This window comes from Sus scrofa, chromosome 1 (assembly GCF_000003025.6).
Source record: "Sus scrofa isolate TJ Tabasco breed Duroc chromosome 1, Sscrofa11.1, whole genome shotgun sequence".
Taxonomy (NCBI): Eukaryota; Metazoa; Chordata; class Mammalia; order Artiodactyla; family Suidae; genus Sus; species Sus scrofa.
Window position 1 is genome coordinate 27964510 of NC_010443.5, and position 25378 is coordinate 27989887.

At 40.8% G+C, this 25378-nt stretch overlaps 2 protein-coding genes across 8 annotated transcripts in view; one reads left to right on the forward strand and one right to left on the reverse strand.

Annotated features, from left to right (window-relative positions):
- MTFR2 (mitochondrial fission regulator 2) overlaps window positions 1-25378 on the forward strand; it is a 92700-nt gene that overhangs the window by 58348 nt on the left and 8974 nt on the right. The window lies entirely within an intron of this gene.
- The window catches only part of PDE7B (phosphodiesterase 7B), a 467494-nt gene that overhangs the window by 6249 nt on the left and 435867 nt on the right, over window positions 1-25378 (reverse strand). For all 7 annotated transcript variants that reach the window (XM_021087558.1, XM_021087561.1, XM_021087554.1 and 4 more), the window contains 4 exons: window positions 16150-16241; window positions 10388-10532; window positions 8109-8205; window positions 1776-1856 (listed from right to left, as the gene is read on the reverse strand). In XM_021087558.1, the coding sequence (XP_020943217.1) occupies window positions 1776-1856; window positions 8109-8205; window positions 10388-10532; window positions 16150-16241 (415 nt within the window). The remainder of the gene's footprint in view (window positions 1-1775; window positions 1857-8108; window positions 8206-10387; window positions 10533-16149; window positions 16242-25378) is intronic.

Consider the following 25378-nt stretch of genomic DNA (forward strand, 5'->3'; position numbering starts at 1 on the left):
ATTCTTTTTGGGGAGGCTGGAGCCCACAGCTCTCATTCTACTATCATCATCTATTTGGATTTTTCCAGTTTAGCCTAATCTGCCCCTGCACACCACACCTCCCAGCCCTGAACCCACAGAACTGGGAGATGAGGAAGAGGCAGGAAGATTTATACACTAAAGGTTGTTTTATAATCACCTCTTTTGTTTTATTCTTGGTGTGCTGGTGTAGCACCCATGGGATTTTCCTATTCACTCAGTCCCCATCCCATTTTAAAAACAGGTATCTATGGTAACCACATTTTCCTGAGCTGAAAATCAGGACATAAGATCTGACAAAATAAGTGTGTTCTCATGACAACAAGAGGATAGAATCTCCGAAACCAAGTTGGTCTTACAAAGCCAGGTTGTGCATATAACATTGTGGATGCTTTCCTCCTGGGGCTCAAAATGTCTTTAACAGGTGCCTGGCAAATTTCTTTCTAGCCAGTTTAATGAATGGGGTCCCAGGATTAGTATTTTGGTAGGTTGCATCACATAATTTCCATAACTAAAGCAACCTGATAGGGGGCACTGGATCCGAGGAGGCCAAGGCTACGACACCTACCCACCCAGCCTCCAACAATTCAGTACCTTTACCTGCTCTGCATTCTTCCTGCATTCTTTTTTTTTTTTTATTTATTTTTAATAACAACACACCTCTCCCCTTTTCAGGTGGATGAACTGGTTTAATTGTAAAAAGAACATAATATTAAGAGCAATTTGGAAAAAGAAAGATCACCAATAACCTCATAATTCTAACACATCTATTTTAATATTTTTATATTCTCTTCAGTTTTTTAAACTAGATTCATTTTGTTCCTATTTTCTTACAAAGACTTTGTGACTCTTTTGTGGGATGGGGGGTTCAATCTGACTCTCAGGAATTGAAGGCATATCGTTCTAACTGCCTCTGGTTTTCTCAGTTTTCAGCTGATCTTTTTGAGCCTTTCCAATCTAAAATTAAGCCCTGAGCCTTGCAGAGGTTTGCAGCACTGTTGAATGTATTAAGCTGTCTGAAGTCTGTGGAAACTGGTGAAAAACATGAACTGGTACATATCAGGGCCACAGCTTATAAGTAAAAGAGTTAAAGTTCTGATTTTGGTTTTAATCAGAAGGCACTGCAAGGAAAAGAAAGACTTGTTTTAAATGTAGATGGAGTTGGTAGAGTGTTTCAAGGAGTGATGGGAACTAATAGTTATTTTAGATGCGTTAACATCCCAGTTTAACAGTTTGTTGCAATTGATGTTGAGAGGGTGCTCATACAAGAATGAGACTGAAAATGCATTTTGAAGTGAAGAATAGAGAAGCATGGCTTGTGGGGCCTGGGGACTCAGCCCTTGGGGTCATGCATTGAGGGTGGAGGGTAGTGACCAAATTGGAAGGAATCTAAACTGCAAACTTCCTACCCTTTAAGCCCTAAAGAGAGTGAGAGGTAATCTATCTTTAGCAGCCCATACTGATGCTTGTTCCTCTACTCTATTTGGTTTTGACTCAACGCTGAACTACAAAGTTAATAATACAGGTTAGTTATTCAGAGTCTATAACAAAGCCTTTACCCTATTTTTCACCTCAATTGATAATTACTTAGTCGATTAGCCATGATTGGCGTGTTTATTTAGACTCAGTCATTCCAAGGGGCATCAATTAAACCTCTAGTGTGGATCTTTTGAAAGCTGTTTGTACAGCTTCTTTGTGACCCTTGGTAGAGGTGCCAAAACTATTCCTTTAAAATTAAAATTGATTTTTCAACTCACCAATTTGTATACTAGGGATTGAATCTTTCTGTTGATTGCAAAGAGGACTGATTTCCAGTTCAAATTTCTGTTCAAGGTCACCTAAGGAGAAAGAAGAAACATTGGTTATCAAGAACTTTCAAACATGAGTGTTGATAGTTTGGTCTAGTTGGAAGAAGTTATCTGGGAATTACTGTTCCCTGTTATGATAGCTTCTGTGAAAATTTAAAACTGAATCAATGATCATTTACAATAGGCTCATTGTAAATAGGTTTACTCTGGGACTGGATAAACTTTTGAACAAAGATCTATAAAAACAAGAGAACTAGTGGCCAATTTCCTAATATGAAATGGAAATTCTGGTTTTAGGTTATAGGTTAAGAAGACAGGTTTTATACTTTTCTCCTTTCACCCTGCGTAGTTTCACCTGAACAACTGGGAATAATAAGTAGGCGGGAAACTGGGAAGATCTCATTTGAAAAGCATCTCTGTAGCTACAAAATTAATCTGAAATAAGAGTCTGATATCTTTCATTCAGACTCCTTAGAATTTTACTTAGTGTAACTGAAGGTGAGAAAGCATAATAGTCAGGATGATCTGTCTTTTTAATGCCTCCATCAGCCAGAGGACCAAAAGAGAAATCCACCATGCAAAGCTTTATCAAAATACTTTATCGATTCTTCCTGAAGGTAAAAACTGTGAGTACTTTTTCATTGGGAAAGACAATCTGGTTAATTGGTAGAGAAGCTGGTTCTCAGAATCTTGAGCTGGGTTCATGGGTGTGAATGCCCTCCTCTAGAGGAAAGAAACACACACATTTATATTGTGCTTACTGTGTGCGTCAGGCACTGTGCTATGAATTTTACCCATTTAATTAATCCTCAGAACAACTGTAACCAAGCAGGGGCCTGTGCGGCTCCTGGGCACAAAAGCCTTTCTGTGTCCCCCATTTCTTGTTCTTAGGAAACAGGCCTCATTCAGCCTCCATGGCCTTCCCTGAGTTCTAAGGTCAGGTTCAAACAGCTGGTGATCAGGGAAGAAGGGGGATGCAAAGACAAGGAGGAAGAGGAGTTCCCATCGTGGCTCAGTGGTTAATGAATCAGACTAGGAACCATGAGGTTGCGGGTTCGGTCCCTGGCCTTGCTCAGTGGGTTAAGGATCCGGTGTTGCCGTGAGCTGTGGTGTAGGTCGCAGACGTGGCTTGCATTCTGCGTTGTTGTGGCTCTGGTGTAGGCCGGTGGCTACAGCTCTGATTAGATCCTTAGCCTGGGAACCTCCATATGCTGAGAAGTGGCCCTAGAAATGACAAAAGAGAAAAAAAAAAAAAAAAGACAAGGAGGAACAGTAAAGAAGCAATAGTACAGCCCTGGGGCAGGATCCTGGTTCCCTTTCAAGGGATACACATAAAAATACAGGCATATTACATACCTAAGAGAAAAATTATATTCCTTATGCCTCTTTTAGAAATGAATACGTTAAAACTGAACAGCTTAGCATCCTTCTTCCTGGCTTAATTGCACCCTAAACACAATCACCCTAAGCTAAAGATTAGGCACCCTGAGCATAACTGCCTGTGGGTTAAAGATTATTAGCCACATGATGTTTTTCAGGAACTTTCCCAGTTTGTTCTGATCCCTCTGATCAATATGGCCTTTCTGCAAGTACTGTTACTCTAGGCAATAACCCAGAAGACCACCATCATGATCCTGCTGAGATCTCCTGATGTTAGGAGATGATTCCTGATGACTAAGATTCCCCCAAAGAAAGAAGAATGCATGTTCGTCCCAATCCTGATTGCTATCTGAAAACCTGTTTTTCTCCTTTATACTCCAATACTCCCTGCAATTCTTCCCAATGGAGGGCACAGTCTTTAAGGCATTAGTGTGCTGTCAACACAACCTCATTCGATTTTATAGATGTGGAAATTGAGATGAAGAGGAAGGGAAGTATATTGACCCAAGGTGCCTCTTCCAATAAAGAGGAGAGCCTGAGTTCCAACCTGGGAAGTCTGACTTCAGAGCGTCTACACTTAACCACTGAGCTAGGATCTTTCCTGTCATTTTCTCTAAGACTGCTGTGCCCCGGTGATTCTCAAAACCGATGTGAGGAAATCCCTTTGACTTAACTTGAGGGATTCAGGGAAGCCAGATGGTAACAGGCTTCCCAGGGCAGGGCATAGGCATCATTTAATATTATAATGAATTCTCCTAAAGTTGGTCTTAGTCCTCACCTCCTTAGCTCTGTGTTAATAGTAATTTTTCAGTCAAGCTTGACACTTTGGAGGAGTTGTCTTTGATTTTTCCCTTCCCTCCAACCCCATACTGAGGCAGCAAATCCTGTTTCTTCCTCTGCTGAAATATCTTTTTTCCCTGTTTTCACTCAGCATGACTCTAGTCTGGTTTGTTTTTTTTTTTTTTAAATAGAAGAATAATTGATTTACAATATTACATTAGTTTTAGGTACACAACATAGTGATTCAATGTTTTTATAGATTATACTCCATTTTAAACTATACTAAAATATTTGCTACATCTCTGTGCTGTACATTACCTCCTTGTATCTTCTTTATTTTATACCTAGTAGTTTGTACCTCTTCATATCCTACCCCTATCTTACCTTTCTCCCCTACCTTCTCCCTGCTGGCAACCTCTAGTTTGTCCTCTGTATCTGTGAGTCTGTTTCTGCTTTGTTATATTCATTCATTTGTTTTATTTTTTACATTCTACATATAAATGAAAACATACAGTATTTGTCTTTCTCTATCCAACTTGCTTCACTAAGCATAACACCCTCCAGGCCTATGCATGTTGTTGCAAATGGTAAAATTTTATTTTTTATGGCTGAATAGTATTCCATTGTGTATATACACCACATCTTCATCTGGTGTCTTAAGAACTTATTTTTTTAAATTAAAGTATAGTTGATTTACAATGTTGTGTCAATTTCTGCTGTGCAGCAAAGTGACTCAGTCATACTTACATATTCTTTTTTTAATATTACTTTCCATCATAGTCTATCCCAGGAGATTGGATATAGTTGTCTGTGCAATAGAGTAGGACCTCATTGCTTATCCATTCTATATGCAGTAGTTTTTATTTATTAACCCCATATTCCCAGTTCATCCCACTCCCTCCTCCCTCCCCCTTGGCAACTACAAGTCTGTTCTCTATGTCTGTGAGTCTGTTTCTGTTTTGTTGACAGGTTCATTTGTGCCATATTTTAGATTTCACATATAAGTGATATCATGTGGTATTTGTCTTTCTGACTTCACTTAGTTGGAAATCTCTAGTTGCATCCATGTTGCTGTGAATGGCATAATTTTGTTCTTTTTTTAAGGTTGAGTAGTATTCCATTGTATATATGTACAACATCTCAATCCATTCATCTGTTGACAGACATTTAGGTTGTTTCCATATCTTGGCTATTGTGAATAGTGCTGCTATGAAATATGGGTGCAGGTATCTTTCTGTATTCTAGTTTTGTTCAGATATATGCCCAGGAGTGGGATTGTTGGATCACATGGCAATTCTATTTATTTTTATGAGGAAACTCTATACTATTTTCCATAGTGGTTGTACCAATTTTTAAAAAAACTTATTCTTAGTTTTTGCTTCCTAGCAAGTTTCTTCACTATTTATTTCACTTCACCTATATATGTTGCCCTAATTGCCCTTTCTAAGATGACTCACACTGTCATGTCACTTTAGCCTGGTGTACAGGGGCCTCAACAAACCCTCTCATTCTCACCCACTATGCGACAAAGCTGGTTTTTGAGGCAGGAGGATGGTCCTTACCATGGCCTGTGTCCATTTCTGTTCCTCTCTATCTAGACCAGTGGAACTTTCTGCAATGGTGGAAATGTTCTCTGTACTGCCCATTATCGTACCTTCTTAAAATAAGATCACCAAATCTGAGGAACTAAGTTTTACATTTTATTGAATCTAACTAATTTAAACTTAAAAACATGTGCCTCCTGGCTATCCTACTGGAAGGTACAGTCACTACACATCCTCTAATCCCCAGCTCAGATTCTACCATCCTCAGTGCTAGATATTCTCCTGTGACCTCTACCAAGAGGTCTTCCAACAGGATCATTTATTCATTCACTTATTTCAACATATACAAAGCACTGTATATTTCAGACAGTTTGTTAATCAATGTAGAGAATACGAAGAGGAAAATTGCAGTTCTCTTCTCTAGGAATTTTACTGATGAGTATTTTAAGGTTCTGAAACATTAACTATAATTCTTTGTCTCTTTCATGACACTCTCAGTGAAGCTTTGCACATAGGAAAATCACAGCTTTGCTGAGGATTAGACCAGGCTGGAAGCAGATGTTCAATGAAAACTGCTGGGAATCTTGTTTGAATGAGAAGATACTAATCTGTAGTTACAACAGAATAGAAATTTTAGTTTTTAAGGCATTGTGGGGAAGGGGGTGAATGATATTTGAATCCTAATGTCTCTTCTGAGAATTTAACACTGTTCTCCTAATTCATGGGATCTTATTTGCCTTTTCCCCTCTACCCTCAACCTTGATTTTAGGGATTTCCTTTGCTTAACAACATGAATCATTAGCTAGGACTGTCAGCAATCTAGGGAAGCACAAATCCTAAACTGAAAGCCAGAATAAGATTAATCAAAATGATACAAGTCATGCTTAATGAATTTCTAAAAAATTAATTCAGTATGGAGGACAGGCAGTTTGGATAAACAGAAAGTTAAATAAGCTGAACTTCTGCGAGACCATCCGGTTAAACAAAAAAGACCCAGCACACCCTCTGTATTCTCCTTTCTCTCCAGGAGACATGCCAGCTCACCTTCAGTGATCAGTTACAAATGTTCTGGGTTGTTCCATCTTATAATGCTGCCCATACATATTATTATGAGGACCACAAAATACTTTTGCAAAAAAAAAAAAAAAATCTTACAGGTCACCTTTATTGGTTGAGCCCATTTATTCCACTTAATTAACAACTTCAATACCCCAGCTCTGTGGGCCTTACAATTTGATCCCTGCCTCAAGTTGCTCACAATCCAAATAGGGTGCAAGATAAGCAAATGAAAGGGTTAAACTCCAGTCAAGGCCAAGAGAAACCCATGACTCAGTCAAAACCAAGAGGGACAAAGTAGAATCTTTTCCCTGTCCCCTTGCCTGATTTGCAAGGATGAAAATTCTAGCCCTTCTCTCACTGTGCTGTTTCAATATTTTCTATGTCTTATAAGAAAAAGTATCTCATCTCATCTAAAACCTCCCTGCTCCCATTTCATCTTACTTCCTTTTGGTTTTTTCCCTCAGTGGAGATTCTGTATCATGGGCACTAGAACTGACCTTTTTGATTTCTAACTCAATTGAAGTAAAATTACTCTGGAAACGGCATGCGTGCTTGTACTTGGGGGAAAGAGCTGGTGAGCAGAGCCTTCTGGCCCCACATGAACCCAATCCATTCTGCTTTGTCTTCTGTCTTTGGGACCATCTCGATGTCACTGACACATCTTTCTATGGAGGCTCCTCCAAAAGGCTCCCTGTTGCTGCTTGACCTCCCCACAGAGCTGGTATGTGGGGCACTTCAGGCTTTATTTGTTCTCGGCCTCTCAAACCTGATCCTGTCACTAACATCAGGGCACTGTTGTGCCTGAACAAACATCCTGAGCCCTGAAACTGGGCCTGAAGAAACAAGCTGTGTTTCAAGGCCAAAATCCCACCCAACGTCAAGATCCTGCTGCTAATTCATTGCCTCAATTCTGAATGAGCTTAATCTCTTAGAAATTATACCCTAACTTGAGGGCCATTTGTCTTTTCACTGTATTTATTTGAGAGGATGAACTCCAGCCACTGATGCTCTATTTCATTATTAACTTTATTTAATAAAGCAAGGAAAAGGAATACAAAAAAAGTCTAAGTCCCTCTGTCAGAGTAGAGAAGGTTGACCCCAAATGGCGTTTAGCCTTTAGACTGTGCTCAGCTCATTAAAATGAAGGTCAGAGTAAAAAATCAAACTGTCCCTTACATTGTTATATCCTCAGAGGAAAACCATTAAAAAAAACCACACACACATATATACACACACACACACACACACACACACACACACACACATATATCTCCTTTTTTGCTCTTTTTTACAGTACCTCATTACCACCTGTTTCCATAGTAAATCAATGTTATTTATTTTTAAATTATTTCCCCAAAAGGGCTGGGTGGTTTGCAAGAGAGTTAAAGAGAAAGGTTAGGATAATAAGAGTTGGTGAAAGAACAAATGTCTTGATAGATTATCCATTTCCTGTTTTGTGGGGATACATGCCGAAAAGGAGAAGGGGCCATGAAAGCTCAGCTGTCGCATCTCTACTGACCTTGCCTGTAGAATTCTTCACAGACCCTTTCACTCCATTGCTTGCTCATCTCCCAGATTCTACAAGGATTGCAAATGTCAGCACACTTCAAAGCAATCTGAGAAGTGACAGGGCAGGGAGAGATGGTCAGAGGATGATCCTTGAGCAGCAAATGCACCCCAAGCCCATGGGGCCGTCAGACCCGCCAGTTGGCCTCATGGTACCGGGCCCGTATTTACAGAGGCCTCCCTCATGTGCCTCTTCAGGAAACAGCACTTATTTACCACCGCACAAAACCTTCATTCAGAACTCCCACTTTATAGACATGAGAAGGAGAGAAGAGCCACCGTCCAAGGACACAGAGCTTCCTGGAGGAGACTTGGGGTGGGCAGGCCAAGGAAAGCCACAGCCTGGCTCCTTCTGTTGCCTCAGCTCTTGTGGGCAGGGAGGGCACAGGGGCTCCAGCCAGGCTCAAGTGAGATCATTGGGACCTCACTCTCACAGTGGCCACATTGACTGACTCCATACATCGCTGAAATCATGAGAGTTTGCTTTTTTTTTTTTTTTTTTTTTTTCTTTTTTAGGACTGAACCCAGAGCACATGGAAGACCAGGCTAGGGGTCAAATTGGAGCTGTAGCTGCCGGCCTATGCTACAGCCACAGCAACGCCAGACCTGAGCTGCGTCTGCGACCTACCCTGCAGCTCATGGCAACACTGGATCCTTAACCCACTGAGGGAGGCCAGGGATTGAACCCGTATCCTCACGGACACTAGTCGGGTTCGTAAGTCACTGAGCCACAACAGGAACTCCCAAGTTTGCATTTATATGCCTGCGGCTGTGTGTGTAAGCAAGCCTAGACTACCAGCCAGGGAGCTAAGTCATAGGAAACCTGGGAGCATTTGGTTGGCAGAGATAAATCAGGGCCTCCTTGGCTTGCCTCACACTGCTCTGCATCTGGGATGCAGCTGTTGTCAGTGATGCTGACCCTAGGAGGGTTCCCCCCTTAACCACCAACTGCCCCAGATGGGCTCCTAGTGGTGGGCTCTCCCATCAGTAAGCTCTATTGATTTGGACCTGGTTCTCTGGGAAAAGAGAACCATGAGCAGTGCTGGGGGTTGGGAGGGCCTGGGTCATATTAAGTTGCAAGCTTGGTTGGTTCTTTATTTCCTGGTGAATGGGGGCACCAGTACATGCTGGAGTGGGTAAGGGGCAGAAGTCCCGTCCAGGTTCTGCCCTTTAGGGATTCATGTATGTTAGCAAGCTTTCCTTTGGAAATGCAAGTGTCCAGGCCAAATCTTTCAGCTACTCACAACTTGGCCTGAGTCTCTAAAATCAGAGGTCTGTGTCGCTCAGGGACTAGAAGCCTGGATGGGGAAGAAAGAGAGAGGAAGATAAGAGTTTTACAGGTGGGAGGAGGGTATTTCCTGAAAAGGCTGGAGTGCATGGGACAGCTTCAGAAGGCAGCATGAAGGCAGGGGAGGAAAAAGACTACACGGTTCGGTTTCCTGTGTGCAGCTCCAATGCCCTGATTAAAGCCGGTCTATCTAGATGCACCCTGAATCCACCCATTCAGTCTTTGGCGCCAAAAGGAAAGAAGGAAAATGAGAGGAAATGGAAGACCAAGCAAAAGGCTCCGGTTTGGATACCAGGTCAGACTTCTTTCTGAGGTTTACTTCTCCCCCGTTCCCACCTCACCGTTTGGCTTCTTGCCATGGGATGAAGCAGAAAGGGGTGGGCTTGGTAGAATTCCATTCATTCAATTAATTTAATAATTTATTTACTGGTGCCTAATAATGGTAAGACTAGGTAAACATGTTTGAGCCTCAGATGAAACTATGAATTTAGTAGCAAAAAGAATTAAAGCAGGGCTTAATTAAATAGGCTTTAGGTAAAGGAAGGATACTCCTTTCTCAATTTTTGTTGCCACCATAGTTAACATCATATGCTTTTGTATTGAAGAAGTTTTCTACATTGCGCAGGTGTGACAGTGATCAGCTTTACATCAAGCCACTAAACATGGTAGATTCTTTTCTTATCTGGCAGGGCTACTTTGTGGTGAAGCAGTTACCAAACAAGGAAAAAGGAGATACTATCGACTTACTGACAGGAAACCCAGGTTTTACGAGCTTGGAAACCACTTAAAAATTTCATGTGTCTCAAAGTTTTTAATAAAGTAGGTCACTGCTCTAGCTTGTACCATGGGAGACAGCACTTCTCTAAGGTGCTAAAATGATTGATCGGGTCCTTAAGTGTTTTACTCAGCGAGGATAATGGCTTATTTTGGTTGTTGTTATTTACCTGAAGCATAAAGTGCCTGTCGTGGATATCCTCCAGTCTTAAGTCTTTATTGTGGAGGTGAGCTTTCAATCTGGTCAAAAATTCATTCTGCCTGTTGATGTCTGTTGCCAAGATCAAGGAGCCCAGCTGCTGTTCAATATCCTGTCTGCATCCACAAGAAGGAAAAAGAAAACACACACACACACATAGCAAATCTCTTTGAGGAGGGTGACTGATTCTGTCATCATCAGATGGTTTTTACTCTCATTTCTGCCTTTGATTCTGTTTATTATACAGAGTCCCAGTCCCTTGCAGCTTGAGAGTGACTCTCTCACTCACCATCCCTTTTGTCCTTGGATGGGAGAGAGGTTGAACCTTGAATGAACAAAGTTGTGGTACTTTATACATTCCCATGGTTCCTATGGGTGGAACAAGTGAAAAACAACTAGAAGGGTACGTTTTATGGAAGACATAAAAAGACTCAAAATCATAGGCATTTAGGTTGTGCTCCTCGTAGAGTTCAAACCAATTCAAACCTTAAGATTTGCATCTTGGGGAGAGAAAAGGGCATACAGTAATGAAGACAAGAATAGTGACTGATGCTATGGAATGGAAAGATTCATCAAGGGAGCAAAATAGATAGATTGGAAAGAGATACTGGAATTTAAAAAAAAAAGAACTGCTGTTGATTAAGGCACTATTAAAAAGTGGTCAGAGTTTCCTGGTGGCCTAGTGGTTAAAGAATCTGGTGTTGTCACTGCTGTGGCTCAGGTCCCTGGCCTGGGAACTTCCACATGCCATGGGCATGGCCAAAAAACAAACAAACAAAAAAAATGCCAGTGGTCAGGGGAGTTCCCATTGTGGTGCAGGAGAAACGAATCCGACTAGTGACCATGAGATTGCAGGTTCGATTCCGGGCCTCGATCAGTGGGTTAAGGATCTGGCGTTGCCGTGAGCTGGTTTGTAGGTCGCAGACTTGGCTTGGATTCTGTGTTGCTGTGGCTGTGGTGTAGGCCAGCAGCTGCAGCTCCAATTTGACCCCTAGCCTGGGAACCTCCATATGCCATGGGTGTGGCCCTAAAAAGCAAAAAAAAAAAAAAAAAAAAGGCAGTAGTCAAGCAATATACTGGGAAAATGGGATATTTTGGAGAAATAAGGCAAATTAAGAGCTTTTTCTCACATAATGAAAGTAATCAATGGAAGAAAAATCCATAATTATTTTTGAAATTCACCATTAAAGGTGAAGCATATTTAAGTAGAGTGCATAGAGCACACACAGGTAATGAATAAATATAAAATAAACATCTTACAACCACCAAGGTCAAGAACATTGCCTGCCAGTACCCCAGAAGACCCCCCCACTCATCACACCATTCTCTCCCTCAGCCCCTGAAGTAACTACTCGTTTGATGTTTGTTTTAATAATTTCCTTATTATTTATAATTTTAAAACCTGTGTGTGCATGTCTAAATGATATGGTTTGTCTTCAACTGCTTTTGCACTTTAAATTACATGGTAAATATTGGTTTGTGATTTGCTTCTTTTTGTCACACCTGAGGCACGTGGAAGTTCCAGGGCCAGGGATCAAACCTGAGTCACAGCAGCAACCCAGGTCCATGCAGTCACAATGGTGGTTCCTTAACCCACTGTGCCACAAGGGAACTCTATGTACTCTCCTTTTTGATGGTCACTTGAACAGATCCTAGTTTTTGACTACTACGAAAAAAATGACACACTCAACACCCTTCTGTACCTCCAATTATCTATGTGCGAAGTTTCTCTAGGAACTATATCCAGGAATAAAATTATTGGAGAATATGTTCATCTTCAATTTCCTAGATATTGCCAATGATTTCCAAAACAGCTGTATAAATTTACATTCCACGCAGCAATAGACAAGGTTCTCACTGCTTTACAGTCTCACTGTTTACATCTGTGGCCTATTTTAGGGGTATGTCATGCAACTCATTATAGTTTTAATGTGAATTTCCTTGATTACTAATGACGTTGGGCGTATTTTCATGGGTTTATTGGCCCTATTTCTTTTTTTGTGAGTTTCTATTCTAGTCTTTACCTCCTATTCTATAGGGTTGTCTCTCTTCTACTTATTGCTTCTAAGAGTTTTTAATATATTTTCAGTAATGGTCCTTTGTCTCTTACATCTTGCAAATATCTTCTTACTCTGGCTGGTTTTGTCATTTTCTTTATGGTGTCTTTTGATAAAAGGAAGTCTAATTTTCTTTTTTTGCTTTTTAGGACCACTCCTGTGGCATATGGAAGTTCCCAGGCTAGGGGTTGAATCGGAGCTACAGCTGCAGGCCTACAACACTGCCACAGCAACACCTGATCCGAGCCACATCCTTGACCTACACTGCAGCCTGCAGCAAAGCTGGATCCTTAACCCACCGAGCAAGGCCAGGGATCAAACCCGTGTCCTCACAGACACTGTGTCCAGTTCCTAACCTACTGAGACACAATGGAAACTCCGGAAGTCTTAATTTTTAATATAGCTTAATCTATAAGCACTTTTATTCCTGGTTAGTATTCTTCTCCTATTTAAGAAATTCTCACCTCTAATGAAAATATTCTTCGGCATTATATTTTAAAAGCTTTGTAGTTTCATCACACACATTTTTGTTTTTAAGCCATATATACATCTTTAATCCACTTCTGGACATTAGAAATAATCTTAGAAAATAGGCAATTTACAAAAGAAATTTAAAGTGCTCCCCCCAATATGAAAATACATTAAATATTATTAGTATAGCCCAAAATATTAAAACAGCTATGTGATACTATTTCCTGTATTTTTATTGGCAAGAATTAAGAGTAACTCTTAAATAATATGCTCAATTAATGATTTTAATGCTATTGATACTAGGGAGCAATCATCTAAAACAGATCTTCTGAGAGTTTAAACTGTACAATGTTCCTGGAGGGCAATTTAAGAATTAGTGATAAAAGAAATGAGTAGAAATAATTTGACCAACAGTTCATCTACAAATTTATTATGAACATGTTAGTAAAGATATAGCTAGTTAGGATATATGTTATAAGAATGTTTATCCTATTGTTTATTGTAATGAAACATTCTGAGGAAAAAAATCAAGAATTCATAAATAGGAGATTGATTAAAGCATGTTACATGCATACTATGTAATTATTACATATGATGTGTAGCTATTTATTGACATGGAAAATGCTATGTTTTATTGTAATGTTAAAACAGGATACTAAGTAAGTAACACATGATCTCTATGGTGAGAGAGAAGAGTGTGGAAAGACATATAGTGGGACTATGAATGATTTTTACCTAAAAGTAAGTTTCAATATTGTATGAATTCTTTGAAAATATGGATATTTATTACATTTATAACCAGAAAGCACAAGTATTTTAGTAAGGTGTAATGTTTCATGAACCAAGTTAAAAAGCAAACTAAAAACTTCAAATAATATTTACAACATACAACAAATGGTTACTGTAATTAAAATGCAGAAACTACTTAAAGTGAATAATAACACTCATAGGAAAATAAGACCAAACCCCAAAATTTGTTATAAAAATGGCCAGTAAATACATGAAAAATTTTCAATAGTATTTATTATCAATGTGTCTCCCTCTCCTCCCCGTCTCTCCTCTTTCTTTTTTTCTCTCCCTCTGTGTCAAATTTGCAAATATTAAAAAAAAATAGAGATAAAACTCAATTTTGCTGTTGGTATATAACCTATCAATAGGAATATAGGTAGATTGAGCTTTTTGGAAAAGCAAGCAATTTGATTATATACACAACAAGAACTTTAAAAATTCACACTTTTTTTTTGGCCACGGCTGCAGCATGTGGAGGTTCTGGGGTCAGGGATGGAACCCATGCCACAGCAGCAACTTGAGCCACTTCAGTGACAACACTGGATCCTTAACCTACTGTTCCACAAGGGAACTCCTTATCTTTCTGATTAATAACTTCCATCCACAAATATTTTCTGAGAGAATAGAATATTGGAGTTTGGGATAAAAAGATATGTCTAAGGAGTTTCCATTGTGGCACAATGGAAATGATGAGGTTGTGGGTTCAATCCCTGGCCTCGCTCAGTGGGTTAAGGATCTGGCGTTGCCATGAGCTGTGGATCCTGCGTTGTTGTGGCTGTGGTGTAGCCTGGCAGCTGTAGCTCCGATTAGACCTCAAGCCTGGGAACCTTCATATGCCCCGGCTGCAGCCCTAAAAAGACAAAATACCAAAAAAACAAACAAAAAACAAAAACGGATGTCTAAGAAAGTTTGTTAAGCATCATTCATAATGACAAAAATTTAGAAATCATCTAAATTCCTAACAATAGTTAATAGAATTTGATGCAATAGTGTGTTATAGTAATTAAAATAATTTTATTTTAGTAGCATGAGGCGAGGATAAACATGATGATGATATATTTCATTATAAAGTCCTTTCATGTATATTATTGCCTAACTAACACTTTTCAGGCAAAAGCAATTTATAACACTGTGTCCTCAAAATATAGTATTTTTATTTGGAAGCCACAGAGGTGAGTAGAAGTATTTTAGGAAATGAGTATCAATTGAGCGATGAGCAGGATGAGGGCAGGCATTTGGAGAACAAGTCTGGTCCTGTGCTGGTCCCTTTTCCCCTCTGTTTTGTTCTTTCCTATCTCCTTCTCTTTCCTTCCCTCTTTCTCTCTCTCTTTGGCTGTCCGTGGCACTCACCTCCTCTCTTCTCCTCCTTCTCACTTGATTTGTTGTTCTAGTTTTTAGTTCTTTTTGCATTTCCTTCTTTCGATCTTTGCAATGTATTGTCCTAGTAATAGGCATGAGTTTTTGTTCCATGCGTGAGGATTGGTTTAATTTAGTTCCAGGGGATTAAACATTATCAGAGTTGAAGTTCCTTCCACAAATTCCATATTCTTCTGGGTGCTAGGAAGCAGCACGAGATAAGATCAGAGCGCCAAGGGTAAAGCTGCAAGCTCTGAGCCTACTACGTGTTCTACAGAGACACAGGCGCCCTTCAGAGAACCTGGTACAAGGATCTAATTACTTTTTCCCTCCTAGCTACGCAGGGTTCTGTGCATTTTAGTTCAACAGATAGGAATTAGTGGTGACCGTTGAAGATGGTACAGCACCTAAACTGAGGCCAGCCAGAAATGAGGCCATGGTCTTGGATTTACTAGGACTTGGCTTAAATACCTGGGTTCACAAACAGTGGACCAGGAAACTAGTATTTCCCCTTCAGTTTAAAATGTGAGAGACATAGATAAACTCAGGGTGAAAAAAAATTCCTGGGGCCAATTCAGTACCTCAACAAAAGATGTTTTAGAGAAGAATTTCTGACTTCTCCTTTTGCTAAGACCGGCAATTACAAAACACACTTTATTGAACTAGGCTTCAATCTAGTTTGGGAACTCCTGTGTTCCTGCTTGATAAATATTTATTATTTGCATCCACACAGGAGGACAATTTTGCTAACATAAAAGACAGGAATTGGGCAAAGCAGAGAGCCAATGCCCAAGAGTGTGAGAGCTGAGAGCTGTTTATTATCTCTTTTCCTGCCATAAGCTCTCCAGGCCCTTTCAGAGCTCACAGAGGGATTCTGGTTTCTGGGTTGCTGGAACTGACACCGCATCTCCTCAGATGGACGAGCAGGGGAGCGGGCACGCGGAAGCACAGCCGGCTGGCTCCCTGCCAAGAATCCTGGGGGTCCTGAGCCAGCCCGGGAGAGAAAGCGGCTTATCGCTTATGTGTGGACATCGGTGTGTTTCATCTCAATGCCACTTACGTCATTTCCTTTGGCAAGTGAGCCAGAAGCCTTGATTCTCGAAGCATGCCGATCGTAGATCGCCAGTGGTGATTCTCCAGCACAGACATATTCTAGAAAGAAAGAAAATTAAACTATAAATGGGGGAGAAACCAGATACTGATCTGTCTTGCTGAACACAGCTCTGCAGAGGCCAATATTTTCCCTCCAGCCAGTTTGAACCCGATGACACGGAGGCAGACCAGAAATGAAACAAAATAAAACCACCGCAGGCCTATTCTCAAGGCTCTTATGACAGTGGGGGAGAGGCACTGCCCCGCTGACCCTGCACTGGAGGGCTGGGTGAGGGTCTGTTTCCAGCGTCCTGCCGTGTCCCCCCCCCACCACCCGGGCCCTGATTTGGAAAACTCCCTCAGGATACACTCGGTCTAGAAGAAAGAAAGTGAGGCCCTAGAAACAGGTAGTAATGGATACCCTAGGGCTATGTGCACAACACAATCCAAAATTATAATACTCAACCGAACAGAGACCCACCTTATGGTGTGATCTGCAGTCCTGACCATCACTTCTCAACACTGTTAAGATCCTGCTGTGGCTGAACCTCCTGGGCAGCTGGTGACATAGACTTTTTTTTGTTTGTTTTTCTTTTTAGGGCTGCAGCCGGGGCATATGGAGGTTCCCAGGCTAGGGGTCTAATCGGAGCTACAGCTGCTGGCCTCTGCCAGAGCCATAGCAACGCCAGATCCGAGCCACGTCTGCCACCTACACCACAGCTCACAGCAGTGCTGGATCCTCAACCCACTGAGCAAGGCCAGGGATCGAACCCGCAACCTCATGGTTCCTAGTCAGATTCATTTCCTCTGGGCTACAACAGGAATTCCCTAGTCAGACTCTTAAGCCCCCGCCAGCACAGTTTTGTTTGGTAGCTTGGTGGTGATTCATTATTGTGTGCACTCAAGTTTGAGAACCACTGTCAGTAACCTTCATGGCCAAAGTATCAGCACTTAGCCTATTAGGCCTGAATTTAAATCTACAATTGCTTTCTTGTACAATTACCTGGATATTTCTTCCTTTGTGGAAACACATACTGTGTCCATTCTCCCCATTATTGACCTTAAGTATGCTGCTTGTCTGAATATTTGTTAACCATTTAAATAATGAATATTTCTCACAACCTATTGTGTTTTCTTCTAAATCAGCAAACATTCAAACATTGTGGCTTTACCACTGACTTCATCCACAGAGAACAGAACCCTTTTAGTGCCCTGGAAATCTTTTTCTTTTATTCTCCTATTTGTTTATTTATTCATTCTCCATTTTGTTTCAAGAGCTGTTATAAACTTACAAAAAAATATACGAAAATAGCATTTATTAAAAGTGAGGTTAAATTGCCAAGGTATGGCAGCAAACTAAGATGAATAAAGGAGATGTGGTACACACACACACACACACACACACACACACACACACACACACACACACACAGAATGGAATACTACTCAGCCATAGAAAGAATGAAATTGTGCCATTTGCAACAACATGGATGGACCTGGAGGGTGTTATGCTAAGTGAAATAAGTCTCACAGGGAAAGACAAATACTGTATGATATCACTTAAATGTGGAATCTGAAAAATGCAAGAAGCTAGTGAAAAAAACAAAAAAGAAACAGACTCACAGGAATAGAGTACAAATTAGTGGTTACCAGTGGGGAGAGGGAAGGGGGAAGGGCAATATAGGGGAACGGGATTAAGAGGTACAAACTATTATATATAAAATAAGCTATAAGGATATACTGTACATCACAAGGACTATAACCAATATTTTATAATAACTATAAATGGAGTATAACCTTTGAAAGTTGTGAATCAGTATATTGTCCACCAACCTCTAACATAATATTATGCATCAACTATACTAAATAATGCCATTTGCAGCAACATGGATGGACCTAGAAACTATCATACTAAGTGAAGTTAGATAATGAAAGATATCACCTATACATGGAATCTAAAAAAAAAAAAAAAAGATACAAATGAACTTATTTGCAGAACATAAACATACTCACAGACTTTGAAAAACTTACAGTTACCAAAGGGGATGGATGAGGGGGTGGGAGGGATGGACTGGGGGTCTGGATTTGGCATGCGGTACATGAAACGATAGGCCAATGGGGACCTGCTGTTTAGCTAGAGAACTCTACCCAGTATGCTGGGATAATCTATGTGGGAAAAGAATCTGAGAGAGAACAGATATGAGTATATGTACGACTGGGTCATTTTGTTGTACAGCAGAAATGATCACAGCCTTGTAAATTAGCTATACTTCAATAAAACTTAAAGACAGTGAGGAGCAATTGTGTGATTCTGCTTATATGAAGTAGGTAGAGTAGTCAAATTCATGGAGAGAGAAAGAATGGCAGTCTCAGGGAGGAGTGGGGGGGGCTGAGGCAATAGGGAGTTATCATTTAGTGGGTACAGAGTTTCAGTTTTGCAAGATGCAAAGAATTCTAGCGATGGATGGTGGTGATGGTTGCATAACAATGAGAATGTACTTAATGCCACTGAATTGTACACTAAAAATGATTAAGATGGTAGATTTTATATTATGTGTATTTTTCCGCAACTTGAAAAATAAGTGAGAGAAAAGAAGCAAGGAAAATAAATGGAGACTAAATGGAGCCAGGTCAGAGACCGAAAACCATCCCATCATTATACCCAGCCCCCCTTCTTGCCACTGTATCTGTGCCATCCATGTGATGTTCAACTTTTGCAAGACATGAGAAAAGAAAACCCTCATAAGTGACACAATTCAGGGTCCGTTAGGAAGAAACAAGTTCAAGAAAACTAACTTCTTGGTTCTAAAACCAGAAAATGATTTCTCTCCAGGACTTTGCAGAATGAGTTTCACGAGATGGAGTCTTATTCCAACCCTCTATATAGGCTGTTCTATTGCTATTCATTTCTCTCCTTGCCAAGGAGTCATTATTCCTTACTTACCACTTGACCACATTTGAATCTGTGATGAGATTTTGTTACTTTTATCAACTGGTCTGTTATCTCCCTTTTGGGCATGAGTCACACACAACAAAAGACAATGTTTATGAGAACTCACATGCCAGACTAATTTGTTTTGATTGTAAAGATTTATGAGAGCAGAGAGTGATAGGTTAGTGTGATGTAACAGATGTTTTATCCCTGGGGTGGCATTTAATTCAGTCACTCAGAAGCATTTGCTTGCAAGACTAGTTCAGTAGATGTGGCGCAAGTGCCCCCACATGAGTTTTTCAAGGGGCCAGAAAACTGTAACAAGACCTAATGATAAATGATGCCGTATCCATATTGAATGGAACAAAAGTGTCTGGAGAACTGCCTTAAGCATTGTTATTTATGCCAGCCTGACTTAACATCTTCATTAATAATCTTCCTGAAGACAGAATAGAAGGATACTTGGGAAATCTGCTGGTGAAACCATATTTGGAGATGAGCACCAGGAAAATGGGAGGAAATGGAGTGGGTTTGGAAGCTGGCACAGAATAAAAGAAAATAGCATACCCATTACAAACACAGCCTTTCATGGAGCTGTCTTTATAAATAAAAGCATATTTTGGCCAGAACTATGTTGGAGGTAGGGGTACTCCAATGGATTCCAGAGAAGAAGAAGAGAAAGGCAGTATAGGTCCCACCCTATATTAATATTTTTGAAGGACCTACTGTGTGCCAGGCACCTAACATGATTGCATTGAATTCTCACATAATTATCTGCTGTTTCAATTGTTAACTCAAAGATAATAAAAGGTTTCTCTGAGGGGCCACATAACTAGTCAGTCTTAAACCCAGGTCTTCGAGACATCAAGACCTAAGCTTTGCACACACTCCCAATTACCTCTGTTTGGCCACATCCAAACATTCAGAAGAAGGCTGACACTTATAAACTAATGAATATCTGCATTACACTTAACTCCTCCCAAATCATCTATAGTTGCTGCTTTAAAAGTCTTTGGTTGATTTTTTTTTTTTTTATAATTTATTTTTTTTTTGGGGGGGCCACACCCGTGGCACATGGAATTTCCCAGGCTAGGGGTCAAATCGGAATTGCAGCTGCTCACCTAAGCCACAGCCACAGCCATGCAGGATCCAAGCCACATCTGCGACCTATGTCACAGCTTGCATCAACATCCTTAACTCACTGAGCGAGGCCAGGGATTGAACCCGCATCCTCATGGATACTAGTTGGGTTCTTAGCCTGTTGAGCCACAACGGGAACTCCCAATTGTTTAAATCAGATGTTGGTTTCTAAATCCACGTTGGACTTTTCACTCATACCTCAAAATTTGGTGTCACTTCAAAAAATGCTGTAGTTTGAATACGTTATGAGTTGAGTAGCTTTAGATTGTCTTGGGGGAGAACTCATCTTTCAGCCACTCTCAGCCTTCACATCTGATCGTCTCCTAGTCCTGTTGGTCCTTCCCACATGGCATCACTTATAACCATCCCTTTCTTTCACTGAAGCGACCCTATTTTAGTGCTTTATTATCCTTAATCCTCCTTCCTTCTATCCATCTTCCCTACAACTCCCAGAGCATGACCTGTTTACTGACAAAATTTTCTACCATACCCTAATCACTGGTTGAAATACAATATTTTTTGAGCATTACTAATATGCTAGGTGCTACGGCAGACGCTGCGGATTCAAAGACAAAACTGTTGCCTTCAAGGGGCTCATCTAACTTCAGTATGATTGTGCCATCTGCCTTCTCCCATGCCTTTCTCCAAACCCTACAACAGTTTCTTATTGTATGAATTAAGCTTAACACCTTAGCTCAGCGTTCACTGCTCTCTGAAAATTATCCCATCATTCTGGTCCTATATGTTTGAAATAATTGAATACCTTTACCTCTGCTTTCCTACAAAGGTCTTAGAGTCCAAATGAATGACCCCATATTAATAAGACCGTAATTTATTTTTGGCAAAATTATTCAATTATTAATATATGAACATGGCCTTTGCTTTGGCCACTTTCATGCCTTTCAAGGTAGTTTAGTTTTCTTAAACTCCTCTTTCTCTATGTTTCTGTATCAAACTAAACCCTGTCTTTCAAAGTCCACTGCAAATACATGTCCATCCACAAAGCCACCTGGAGTCATTCCAGTCGGAGGCGAACCTGCTGTCCTCTGTCCTACAGCTCTTCCTTCTGGCATCCCTCAAGTCCTCAGTCCAGCTGGACCCAGTCACGCTGATGTGTGTGACAGCTCTGTATGCTCTTCCTTTTCTTCTTACTAGATTATAAATTACATGTGAGTAGGGAGCCTGCCCCATTCCTTTTGTATCCACCCAACTCTATGCCTTGCACAGAGAAAATGCTTTCTACTGTTTTGCTAAATAAGTTACTGATTTTTTATTTCATTTGGCAAACACAGAACACTTACCATGTTCCACACACTGTACTATGTGCTTGGAATAATGTATCAGTGAACAAAAGAGAGAACTAGAGGTGGCAGAAATACAGAGAGATAATAAACAATAAACGTAATAAGTACGACGGGGTAAAAGCATAGCATTCAGAGGATAGCAAAGACATGGGAAAAAGGAAGAAGAGAGTAGAAGAGTGGGAATTTGAGTCTTTGCGGTGGGTGGGGAAGGGAGTCAGTGTAAGAGGTGAGATTTGAGCAAAGCCTTGAAGGTAGGAGGGGGCTAGCCGTGCTGATGAGGGAAGATTGTCCCAGAGAAAAGATCAGAAGTAAAGGCTCCAAAGAGGAAGCAAACAGCCCCAAGGACCACGTGCAGTGGGGGAGGGAAGTATCAGGGCAGGGAGTTAGAGAGGCAGCATGCATGATGGTTTTCTGGCCATTGTAAGGGTTTTTTTTTTGTTTGTTTTTTTCCGCTTTTTTAGGGCCACACCCACGGCATATGGAGGTTCCCAGGCTAGGGGTCTAATTGGAGCTACAGCTGCCAGCCTACACCACAGCCACAACAACGCCAGATCCAAGCCGCATCTGTGTGACCTACACCACAGCTCAGGGCAACAGCAACACTGGATCCTTAACCGGCTGAGCAAGGCCAGAGATCGAACCCAAAACCTCATGGTTCTTAGTCGGATTCATTTCCACTGCACCATGACGGGGTCCACTGTAGGAATTGGGGAGGAATGAAATTATATGACTGAAAATAAGATTGCTTTGGTTGCTGTGTTGAAAATAGACTTTGGTAGGGGATAAAGGTAGAAGTACGTGCAGAAGGCTGTTTGGGGGAGAAAACGGTTCTCCAGGAAAAGCTGACAGAGGCTTGGACAAGGGAAGCGGTTAGTTGGTTGACTTCTGGATCTGCAAGAATGACTCCGTTTCTGGCCTGAGCAACTGGAAGGATGGCAAGCCCATCACCTGTGATGGGAAGGCTGAAGGTAGAACAGATTTAGAGCAGGTTCATGGTTGTCCAGAATAAAGATAATATTTTCCAACCTCCTTTACAACTAGGTGGAATCATTTGGCTAAATTCTGACCCATTAAATGTAACCAGAAATGTTGTATAGGATTTTCAGGAAAGTTTAAAGGGAACTGTTTCATCTGGGAGAGGCTTTTTGTGCTTTATCTCTTTTTTCCTTCTCACTGTCTGGAATGCACCTGGAATGGCTAGAGCTCCTGCAGCCATCTTGGGCAATGAGGACAAATGTCACAACCTAGTGATAATAGATTGCAGAACTGAAAGGATTTTGTTCCTTCTGAATTTTTTAATGCCACCATGCCTGCCTTGGACTGCCAACTTCCAAACTTCTTTTATGAAGGACAGAAATAAACTTCTACCCTTGTTTAAGTCACTAACACACCAAGTTACTTAAAGTTACTTTAGGAGTTCCCCTTGGGGCCCAGTGGTAATAAACCTAACTAGTATCCATGAGGATATGGGTTCCACCCCTGGTCCCACTCAGTGGGTTAAGGATCCAGTGTTGCTGTGAGCTGTGGTGTACGCTGTGGATGCTGTTCAGATCTGACATTGCTGTGGCTGTGGTGTAGGTTGGAAGCCACAGCTCCAATTTGACCCCTAGCCTGGGAACTTCCACATGTTGCAGGTGCAGCCCTGAAAAGAAAAAAAAAATAAGTTTATTATCTTCCCTATCCCAAAAGAGCTGATAAAAAGGTCTTTTCAATGTCTTGATCTAGAATAATGCTTGGTTTTTGCCTAAGAATTGTAACAGTTTCATAACTCTAAAAAAGAGTGAGGCAGAAGCACCTTAGCGAAGTTGGAAACGCAGGCACGCACACACACACACACACACACACACACACACACACACACACAGACAGACACTTCTTATTTCTGAAATCAACCATTGCCATCTGCTAAGAAAGACTTCCTTGGTTCTCCAAACAGAACTGACAGCTCCCTTTTCTAGTTCCCCAACCCCAACCCAGGCTTCTGTTTTAGCATCTAAAACATCTCATAGCACCTTACAACAACTTTTTCCACTGGCCTTGCTCCCACATATCAGTAATTTTCACTGTTTTTGTTCATCTACTCTTAAAATTAATTTTGAAAAATTATGCTCTATACTTAAAAAAATGATATCTAAAATCACCAATTTCTATGGTAACAAAAGATTAAGGTCTTGCATATTTATGAATATTGGTATTTCAATATAAAATTATTACACCACTCTTTTATGTATTAAATTATGTAAGGGGCTCTAAATACCAATGGCATTTAATCCCCATTTGTCACCCGTTTAAGAAAACACATGAATATTTTCTTAAAGTCAGAACTTTTTTTTTTTTTTGGTCTTTTTGCCTTTTCTAGGGCTGCTCCCACAGCATATGGAGATTCCCAGGCTAGGGGTCTAACAGGAGCTGTAGCCACTGGCCTACGCCACAACCACAGCAGCACGGGATCCGAGCCGCATCTGCAACCTACGCCACAGCTCATGGCAACGCTGGATCGTCAACCCACTGAGCAAGGCCAGGGATAGAAACCGAAACCTCATGGTTCCCAGTCGGATTCATTAACCACTGAGCCACAACGGGAACTCCTCTTTAAGCCAGAACTTTTAAATTGATTCTCTTCCCTCTGGAACTTTTATTTCTGTCTTATTTCTGCATAGGATTTTATTTTAATGTAATATGCTTTTATTGTGAAATTCTTTGATATTTCTCTGCAATGGAAATATGTATATACCTGGAAATTTTAATTTAACAAGTTTTCTTAACAGGCTCCAGGTAGTAAATATTTTTCCAGCTTGAGTTTACAATGCAATTTTTTTTTTTTTTTTTTCCTTTTGGCTGTACCCATGGCATGTGGGAGTTCCTGGACCAGGGCAACCCAAGCCACTGCAGTGACAGTAACACCGGATCCTTAACCCGCTGCACAAGAGGACTCCCTACAATATAACTGTTATTAGCAACCGATTGACTAAAATACACTGCAAATTTGGAAAAAAAAATATGCTTCAGAATAAAAATCAACTGGCAATGCATCTGTTCATGAACTGGCTGGGAGCATTATAGTACTTCAGTTACAGCAGACTCCCTTTAATGTTTTTAGTTGTTTCTTTGGTATTTTTTCATCCTGGGGCAATTTACAATGTTAGGGCAACTGGAGCAAGATGCAATATGCAGACTAGGTCTTTCTTTTGTACAGTGGGAACGGGTACTTCCGAAAAAGGAATGGAAAGTAGACTGGCTTGATTGTCCTGCAGGTGGATTCCAAGGCAGGTCAGTTTAAGGAGCTTAAAATGAATTCTCTTCTGTGGACCCTGTGAAAGTCTTCAAGTATGCGTGTGGGCACACAGCCCTGGTTTGAAACTGCTGCCAGACATGATTGCCACTGAGAACTGGGAGCATCTCTTATTCATCTTTGTGTACCCATATGTGGCACAATGCCATTTAAATAAGCAAATCATTGTTGAATGGGTACTAAGTAGTTAATTTCCCAAACCCAAAAGTTTAGTAGCTGCAAAAGTTTAACTGTTAAAAAGAGTACTACTATTTTTTTTTTTCAATAACTGATAAAAAACCAGACCTGGGAGTTCCTGTTGTGCTGCATCGGAAAGGAACCTGACTAGTATCCATGAAGATGCAGGTTCAATCCCTGGCCTTGCTCAGTGGGCTAAGGATTTGGCATTGCTGTGAGCTGTGGTGTGGGCTGCAGATGTTGCTTGGATCCCACATTGCTATGGCTGTAGTGTAGACCAGCAGCTGTAGCTCTGATTTGACTCCTAGCCTGGGAACTTCCATATGCCTCAGGTGTGGCCCTAAAAAGAAAA